Source organism: Dasypus novemcinctus, chromosome 5 (assembly GCF_030445035.2).
Source record: "Dasypus novemcinctus isolate mDasNov1 chromosome 5, mDasNov1.1.hap2, whole genome shotgun sequence".
In the NCBI taxonomy this organism is placed as follows: domain Eukaryota; kingdom Metazoa; phylum Chordata; class Mammalia; order Cingulata; family Dasypodidae; genus Dasypus; species Dasypus novemcinctus.
In genome coordinates, this window is record NC_080677.1 from 48102521 (window position 1) to 48112856 (window position 10336).

Sequence of the window (10336 nt, forward strand, 5' to 3'; positions counted from 1 at the left end):
CTCCATGTCCCAAAGACGCCTCCACCTCTCATCTCTTCCTGCCTTTCCCCATACCCATCGTCCACCATGTCCACTTTTCCCAATCCAATGCCACCTCTTCTATGTGGACATTGGATTGGTTGTGTCCATTGCACCTCTATGTCAAGAGGAGGCTCAGATTCCACATGGATGCTGGATGCAATCCTCCCATTTTCAGTTGTAATCACTCTAGGCTCCATGGTGTGGTGGTTGTCCTTCTTCAACTCCATCTTAGCTGAGTGTGGTAAGTCCAATAGATCAGATTGTATGTGCTGGAGTCTGTTGAGGCTCAGGACCTGGCTATCACATTGTCAGTCCAGAGATTCAAATCCCCTAAATATATCTTAAACCCCAACATTAACTGCACCTCCAGCACATTAGCATGAAAGTCTTATGAAGGGAGATCCCATCTGAGTCCAGATTCATCACACATAAACACCATTTCCAAAGAGGGGCCATCTGCCCTGGTAGTTAATCCCATCGGCCATGACCATAACTCCCATGGGTCTCTTTAGCCCTCAAAGGAACCAATATCTGGGGGTTGTATCTGCTTTATCTGTCTCTCTGACTCTGCTCAGTTGTGCATGAGGGCAATCCTTCTGCCAGCCTCCAGACTCTTTTTTAGAAACTCGTAGCCATATAAACTCATTTCTCCTTTCCATTTCCCCCTTACTTTAGGTCAAACAGCATTTTAAAGTCATGGTATTTTATGTAGACGTGGCTATTCTGCTGATCCGCATTGAACCTTCCGTATAAGGTCATTTTCCAGTTGCATCATCAGTTGGTAGTTGATAGTGGTCCCTCGTTGCCAGGGAGGCTCATCCCCAGGTGTCATGTCCCACGCTGGGGGGAAGGCATTGCATTTACATGCTGAGTTTGGCTTTGAGACTGGCCGCATTTGAGTAACATGAAGGCTGACAGGAGGAAATTCCCAGGCACAATGTTGCTCTAGGCCTTGTTCTTATTTTAGGTTTATCAGCTCACAAGCATAGTCATTAGCATCAGGGGCTCACTGTTGAACCCTCACTCCCTCCCGGTCCCCGCCACTGTACCTGGGAGACTGTTGCTGCTCCCCTAGGGACCACGACAGAGCACCACTGGCCAGGAACCCAGTACCCCCCCTGCTGTGGTTTTTAATTGTTGCCACTATGAGTATATCCAAACATTACCATGCCCCCTGGACATATGTTCTGTACAGCTCCCTGTCAGCCATATATCACCTGTCAATGGCATCCCATACCAGTATCCCTCCATTGCCATTGTTGAAACACTCTGTGATCCAGAACTCCCCGAAATTTGAAGCCCAATATAATGTCATGGTCCCTTACTAGGGAATGGCATATAGTGATGGGTTTAAAGGATAGATAAAGAACTTGGATAAAGTTAGATAAAGAACTTAGATAAAGAATGTTGACTTGAAAAAATTCCACATCCTATCTTTTTCTTTTTTTTTTTCCCCCCCCCCTAGTTATTCAGCTTTTCTACACAGGAGTCCTAGACCACAGCAATGTATATATATAATATACAGCACTCCCACACATCCACCAGAAAACCTTTTCCCTTCCACAGTGATACTCTTGCGACCTATTCATATCTTATTTACTTAAAGTGATGTACAGAGTCTGAGACATTAGCTTTCTAACAAGGTAACATCTGTGCTTACATTATGGTGCATACTTTAGGATACACAGTTCTTTACATTTTTAGTTATCCTATGTTTTACATTATGGTTTACATTATCAGTCTGTCATCTCCTATATGTTATGCTGTAATATTACATGTTTTATATTCATCCTTGTGTACTCTCAAGAAACTCCTCTCTTACCCCCCATTTACTTTGGTTCCACACATTTAACGTCCATTTTCCCTTCCACCTTGGTGCCCACAGTGACAGCCAACCTCCGTTTCCTGAGAAGCCACTTCCAGAGATAGATGGAATAGTGTTCAGGGCCTAACTTGCTCAACTGCCCCAATGCCCTGGGAGCCATTACAACAAGATTTATACTGTGGCTGTGTTTCATAAATAAAAACTGACAGTTTCATTAAGAGCTGACTTAATAACATAATCTGTCTCTGCAGAACATTGTAACCCTCCTTGTCAACATGGTGGCACATGTATGACTGGCAATCTCTGCACCTGTCCTTATGGTTTTCTAGAACCAAGCTGTGAACAAAGTAAGCAAAGCTCTCTTGCAAACTACTGTATTGAAATTGTTCCTTTGAATCACTGATGGCTTTTAACACTAACTGAGCTGAAGGGAATCCCTAAGTAAAGAATACATCATTCATGATTTGATACCACTGTTACCTTGCCATCCTGTATATCACTGGTTGCAACCATAACCAGTACTAAGTTAAAGTTTGTTCTTAGAAGGAACTCTGCACTTGACCCTATCCATGACCCTTGCTTTGAGGAAACAGGAATTCTCATTTGATAATTTGCATATAATTTTATCTCCTCTATTTTATGCCTATGATTGCTTTCAACAGTAACTAATAATTTTCCCAGAGAGCCACCTCTTGTTTACTGTTCAATGGCTTTCTTCTTTCCACATCTCTATTAGTAAAAATAACTGTGTGATATTCAAACAGCATCCAAAGCCAAAGTATAAATTATGTTTTTTCTTTCTCTCTGATCTTATTCATTATCAGATATGATTGATATTTATAAGCTAGTTAGGTAATTGCCAACAATATGACTATTCCATTCCTAGTTTACCTTTTATTTTTATTTTATTATCTTAGTGGTTTGTAACAGACATTGTGAAAATGGAGGTGAATGTCTTATGCCAAAATTTTGTCAGTGTAAGCCTGGCTGGTACAGGCCCACTTGTAGTACAGGTAAAATCTGAACTGTTTTCAATGAATATGCCAGTTAAAAGAAACTTAGAATGTGCCAATGCCCTAAAGACTTGGACCAAAGAAGTACAAAACTGATCTAACAAAACTGGCATAAAGTGTTATTTCAAATGGATTTTTTTTGCCCTATCTTTCATCCTCATTCTTTTTCTGCTTAGAATAATTATATAGTGCCTTACAATTTTACTGTAATCCTATTCAACCAATTTTTTTGCCTTTTTATTTTCCTCATTCCACCTATCTTATGATGGAGAGAAACATGTTTTTTGCATCTTCTATGACTTAAGTTGTGCTTATAACATGGACATTCTATTTCATTAAACATCCAAACAGTTACAAATTAAGCAGACACCCATCATGTTATTGCATAATATAACTCCATTTATTCATCAAAGTAACAGACATGCTTCCTTGGTAGCAGTGTTTGTGATTATCAATGTTCAATCTAATGCCCATTGTAAACTAACAACTCTTCTAATATCAATTGAATTCAACGGTTATGGCTTACCAACTATGTGTGAAGCATAATGTAAAAGGGAGCAAAAATTAACTTGATTTCCCCCTGATTTCTAGTAGTGTTTCATTAGCAAAGGGGATTCAGGTGATAGATATTTTTTTTAAAAAGATAGAAATTGGGATATGATAAATCACGCACAGTAATTTGGAATCAGAAGAAAGAAATTAAGTCTAGCAAGTAGAGTTCAAAAGAAATAGCATGAGGTAGACATTGGAGAAAAGGTAAAATAAGGGCTGAAAAATGGAATTAGAGGTGCCTTCTTAGGGGAGCAAAGGTAAAGAAGCCAAAACAGAATTTTGTTACATGTCCTAGGACTAGAAGGCAGTGTTCCTGTTTGAACTGCAGAGTGTAATTAAAGAGCTATGCACGAACATATGTATTTGAACAGATTACAAACTGTTAGTGCTGTGAATTGTCTTCTTTTGATGTCCAATCATTTTTTCAGTTGACTAAGGGCATTCTGAATTCTAATCATAGCTTACAAATCCCTGGCTTGGCATTGTTTGTAAACCTGTTGAAGATATTTCTAAAGCTGCTATTCAGTAATTTCATTCCTTCTCTTTTGTGTTTGGTAAAGTCTAATCAATAATAGGTTATCGTTTTCACTTGGAGTAAAAGTGAAACATTTCATTATACACTTTTTATACTTCTGTGTAGTTTTCATTTTTTAAATAATAAAACTTTTATGGTTTCTTTCCCTCCTGCTGTTCATTAGCTCTGTGTGACCCTGTTTGCTTCAATGGTTTCCTGTTTTAAGCCAAACACTTGCCTCTGTCCAAATGGATTCTTTGGTGTTCATTGTCAGACTGGTAATTATTCTTTCTTTACATAAAAAGGCAAAGAAGAAATTAGATATAATTAGAGCTCTGAGTAGACACAATGTTTATAGTTTCAAATGAGAAGATGTTTTTTTTCCTCTCTTTCTTCAGATGTTGCAAGTTTTGGTACCAAATAACAGTTCATAGAAATATATCAGAGTTATTATATAAAACAGTTATATTTATCTGATGTGCAACTTTGGCACTTGCCCTTACTGTTTTGTAGGACCAAGTTGTGACACAAATAAGTAAAATTCTCTTGCTATGTATTACAGTTAATTAGTTGATTTATGCCTTATCAGATGCCTACTATTATCCCATGATCTCTCTTGACCGTAGTTTAATTAAAAATTCATGAAGAGTCCACTATGTGCAGCACTATGTATGGTGATGTAGAACATAAAGATCCACCAGCTTTCCCATCATGACCTGCTAGCTGTGACACCTTCTATCATATAATTCATGCTACAGGTTTTGACAGAATAGTGGGAATGCTCATTATTCTGCTGACAGTGTAAGCATGAATTAATTAATGTCAGTATTGAGTATAGCAGGGAGCAGTATAAAATGACAGCTTCCCACCAAACTGAGAGGGCTACTCTGACCAAAGAAAGACTTGGATGAAATTGGCAGAAAACAAACCATCTCTAATACTAGATATATGGGTATAAGAAATGAGTTCCTCTAATTCAGATTTCTTTAAGGAACTAATTGGAGAAATAAAAAGAAGTAAAGGTTAAATTAAAGCAAATCTTGAAAACTAGAAGAACTAAATCCATTTTGAAGAATTATAGATGTGGTGCTGAGCAGAAAATGTAAGGAAGGAAATGAGAAGCCTACATTTCACATGCTACTTAAATAGAAGAAAGATATAGTAAGAAAAATTCCCAACCCTATTGAAGGAAAAATTCTTTCTCCAAAATGTATATGCCAACCTATGTGACTGGATAAAAGAGGAAATCTCTAAATTACTCATTTGCTTTAAAAAATATCTGTTGAACTCATGCCATGTACTTAGAGACTGGGAAACAGATTGCTATAGTAGGGAAAGAACAGGTTTTGGAGTTAGCTAGTCTCTACAAATTCCTCGCTGATATGGACTTTGGAAATTTATTTAAACTTTCTAGGCCTTGGCATTCGTCACTTTCATGTTTGACCTTGACAGTGCTGTGAGGCTTGAGATATACAGTGGGCCACCTACACATAAAAAGGCAATCAGTTCATGCTTAGTCACCATTAAATAATATTATTTTTGTCATTAAGACATGCTGTGGATGATGCGGAAGAAATAAAAACTTGACCTTTACCATTATCACATCATTTCCCCTTATCAAGCCAAATGGTAGGAAGGGGAGATGGCACATCCACCAAGAGCTATTAGATAAAATCAGGCCAAATATGATAACAAGTGAAAAATGAGGAGCATATACCATGTGAGGTGTAGAATTTTAAAAGAGGAAGAAAGGAATTGAGCTGGAAAAATCAGGAAAGGGCTAAACTGTTAATCAGCAAGGGTTAAAATGTATGGCTGGAGATGTTTGATGCGATGAGTCCATTCCAGAAGCAAGGTGAACCCAGATTACTTGGCTTATTTTGGGGTTTGATAGAAGATTCATCTGAGGCCTATAAAATCTCCAAAATAAATGTATGAGTATGGGTTTAATCATAAACTTCCTTTTCCTAAAATGGGATTAGGGGTGAGCATAGCCAAACCTACATTTTATGCCTTTTTCTCATATATTATTTTAAATATATATATATACATATACATATATATATATATTTGTATAAATGTGGTGTAGCAAGTTTACCCATCATAGTTTATAGTTTTGGGTTTTTATTTTTAAATTTCTAATTGAGGTTGTATATATATTACTAGAATTTAAGAAATTTTTAAACCATAGGACTGTACTATGCACAGTGAACTGTAATGTAAACCATGGAGTACAGTTAATAGTACAATTATAATGTTTTTTCATCAGCTGAAACAAATGTACTACATGATTGCAAATAATAGGGGGATATATGGGAACTTTATTTTCTGCATAATTTTTCTGTAAACCTACAACTTATCCAATTAAAAATAATGAAAATAAATTGCAAAGGCATTGGCCCACCCCCAGAGATTCTGATTTCATTGTACTGGGATGCATCCTGGGCATAGAGAGCTTTAGCAACTCCCCAACTGATTTTAATGTACAGTCAGAGTTAAGAACCCTGCCCTATATGATGTGAATGACCATCTTCTGTAAAGCTATATCACTTTATTCATAACTAAAACTTATTATCTCATACATTTAGTTGTCTGTGACATATTATATTAGAAATTGCATCCCCAGTGCCTGATTCAGGGAATAGAGAGGAGTTCAGCACACAGGTTTTGAGTGAATGAAGGCATAAAATTACTTCATGTTTATATAAAAAAATTCTAATAGTCATTTCCTATGATGTAAATGCAATTGAAAGAATTCATCTTCCCTAATAAATACAAGTTACCTTAAGTTTTATAAATGTTAAGGAACAGAATTTGCAAGAATAAATTTCTCCATTAATAAATAAGTATCAAAATAATGCCACATGAGAGAAACTGGATTCAGACACGAACCAGAAAATGCTTAGCCTAAAGTAATGGAAATCATCCACTCACTAGAAGCCATTCCATTATATGTTTTTGTACTTAATATTCTTAAACACTATATATTTTCATTTAATAAATGTCTTTGATAGCAATGGAATTTTTTAAGTATTTGGAAAGCAAGCAAGCAGCTATTTAAGATGTTCCTCATGCAAACTGGGAGTCAGTCTACACCAGCCTGGTTATCAAAATCAGTTAATTTGACATACATTGTAAAAATACAAACTAATTCCTAGACCCAAATTAGTACCATTAATTTCATAAAGTTATTAATACATGTAATTAAAGTTTGGCAAGAGATTAAATTTTTATAATTTCAGACAGGTTTACCTGTTTAATATTCAAAAATAATTATTTAATTTTCATACCTTGAAGAAACATAAAACAATAGTAATTTTCTCATAAAAGATGATACATATCAACCTATGAATTCCATTACACAGAATCACAAATGTAGAAATTACTAGTAAAAAGTATTCAAGATTACTCAACAAAATTATCCCTGAAAAAACCAGGAATTTATTGTTGAGAAGATTTTTACCAGGCATTTACAGGAATAAGCTACATATAAAGCTCTGCCTTCATTACTTCACTAGGTGTTCAAAAGTTTATTTAAAATTATTTTCTAATGATCATGTGATGTGACAGATTGACATTTTTCTAATTTCCATAAGAATATGTACATTCTTATTTTGAGTTAGGTTTTTGACTTTTTTCCCTTGGTTTTGTCTAGAACATTTTCACTTTTTATTCAAAGAATGGCAGTCTAGAAGTTAAGAATAATGTTTGTACTATATTACCAAAGGCTCCACTTGTTATGAGCCTTCACTAATAAAATTTCAATTTGTGCTTACCCACTAGCAGCTTACAGCTACAAGCATTATGATATGTGATTTAGAAAAGACAGCTTTAATGACTTGCAGTTGTGATCTTTTATGTTAATAGCACATCCTTCTGCCTTATGGCCCTATAGATAACAAGTACATGGTGCAATATATAATATAAAATAATTGAATATGTAATATTCATAGATTGCTTGCATGTTCCTTGGGCCCCACCTTAGATCAATTCAGAGCCTCATTTCAGAGCCTCCTAAGTGGGGTGTCTCTGCTTTCAAGTCTGGTTTTTGGTTTTTTTTTTAAAGATTTATTTTTTTTATTTATTTAATTCCCCTCCCCTCCCCCGGTTGTCTGTTTTCTGTGTCTTTTTGCTGCGTCTTGTTTCTTTGTCCGCTTCTGTTGTCGTCTGCGGCACGGGAAGTGTGGGCGGCGCCATTCCTCGGCAGGCTGCTCCCTCCTTCGCGCTGGGCGGCTCTCCTTATGGGTGCACTCCTTGCGCGTGGGGCTCCCCTACGCGGGGGACACCCCTGTGTGGCAGGGCACTCCTTGCGCGCATCAGCACTGCGCATGGGCCAGCTCCACACGGGTCAAGGAGGCCTGGGGTTTGAACCGCGGACCTCCCATGTGGTAGACGGACACCCTAACCACTGGGCCAAAGTCCGTTTCCCTCTGGTTAGTTTTTGAGATGATGTCTTCAATATGTCATTCAGGTGTCTCATTTTCACTCTCTATGAGATTATTATTTAAAATGAGCAGCTATTTCAGTGTTTTTGTTGAATTAAAACATAAGCAACAAAAATGATCAGCAATTGCTAGAAAGTTAAATCATGATGAATTCAAATAATGGAACATAACACAACCATTAAAATCACATTTTCCAAGAATATGTAGGGACATTGGAAAATGTTATTGATGAAATGTTAAGGGAAAAAAGATCCTTTACTTATTTGACTCTTAACTAGTGCCTCTTTTTTCTTTCTTTTATAAAAATGTTTGTGGTTTTTTTTTTATAAGATTAGACATGTGGTTTAAATTTTTTATTTGTTTATATTTCTATTTGCAGCTATCTGCTTTCAGAAATGTCAAAATGATAGTGAATGTATTGCCCCAAGCATATGCCATTGTCCTACTTGGGAAGGAGTGCAGTGTCAAATACTTAAGATTTTTTTTTCCCCTACACATTATGAGCCTAAATCTGCTAAAATAAACAACATATACCTTTAGGAGAAAGTCATTGGGGAAAATTCCAGCATACTGATGATTTTTTAAAAATGGTTTTAGAAATAAAGGCAAATTTTGGCCAATTTTATGCCCATATAAAATAAGAAAGTATAGTATATAATATGTTAGCATTTTGGGGTGACATAGGTAGTTTCAAAATATGGCCTGTGGATCACCAATAAAGTTCTCTCAGCTGGGCAAAAAAAAGGTTTTAATAACAGAAGTTTTAAAACTTTTTTTTCATGTTATAAGATAAATATATACCCACTGTGGAAATGTTATAAAATATATAAAAGTATAAAAATAAAAAATTAGTCACACCAAATTCCACTACCCAAAGCTAAGTTGTGTTATGATTTTAGTATTTTAATGTATTTCTATTCAGTTTTAATCATACATTTTCATATAGGCAGTATTTCTGAACATAGTGGAAAATAAAATTTTGTGAGATTTTGCACTGTGAAAACATTAAAATACTAACAAAGATTAACTATAAGGGCAAAATTCAAAATCCTCCAAAAATGTTTTCAAATGTTCAATAATCACATAAGTTCAAAACAGGTATATTATAAATGGAAATCACACAATTTAAATATGACCATTCCTTGTCACTAGAAATGTCTGCCATCCTTTTCAGTATCTTATGAACCCATCTGTTGGCTTTGTGCATCAGAAATTCTGATAATTTAATGACCTGAGACCTTACTAGTCATTGCTATTATAATTTACATACTTTATTCTAGAAAAACATTATCAGAGCATTTATTAAGTGCTAGTATTTACATAAGAAACATGTGCTCAAAAATAGAAATTTTGACTGGCACTTCTATGGTAAAATGCTAGGAAGAAGAGTTAGCAATCACAATTTGTGCTTCTCCTTCTGAAGAGGGGACTTAAAGAAACATGTGAGATAATTTTGAGATCTAAAAGCAGATTAATGAGAAAATATTCTCTAATGGCTGTAGATTGTGGTTCTCTGAGAAACACAATCACAGTTTGTTTACCCTACAGCTTTTTTCTATGCATTACGAAAAAAAACGTTCTTCCTCAAATGTTTTACTTTCAACTCCAGAAACCACCCCACTGTAGTGAGGATGTTATCTTAACAAGATGTTTTACTGCCATCTGCTGGACAATTTTTGTAATAGGTATTGAAATCTATGCTGTCACCCATGTGAATGATGTTGTGGAGTCCCTGTGCATTACAGAATCTGCTTAATCATATGCAGCAGCCCTGATGGAAATGTATCCTCTCAATGTTGTATTTATACGGAAGGGAACATTATTCGTGAATTATGCAAGCTTTCAATATTAGGCATTGAATCAGTACCCCTCTCATGAAAATTGAATGTATTGATTATAATTTTACATTCTGCTTTTATTTTCATTATTACTTAATAGCATTTCCCATGTCCTTAAGACATAATTT

The 10336-nt window shown here is 35.7% G+C and overlaps 1 protein-coding gene across 1 annotated transcript in view; it reads left to right on the forward strand.

The window, feature by feature from the left end:
• The window catches only part of VWDE (von Willebrand factor D and EGF domains), a 74607-nt gene extending 64481 nt beyond the window's left edge, over positions 1–10126 (forward strand). Inside the window, 6 exon segments of the mRNA XM_058296536.1 lie at positions 2098–2193; positions 2764–2859; positions 4110–4137; positions 4139–4203; positions 8750–8826; positions 9980–10126. Coding sequence (XP_058152519.1) covers positions 2098–2193; positions 2764–2859; positions 4110–4137; positions 4139–4203; positions 8750–8826; positions 9980–10126 — 509 coding nt within the window.
• Positions 10127–10336: the final 210 nt, after the last annotated feature.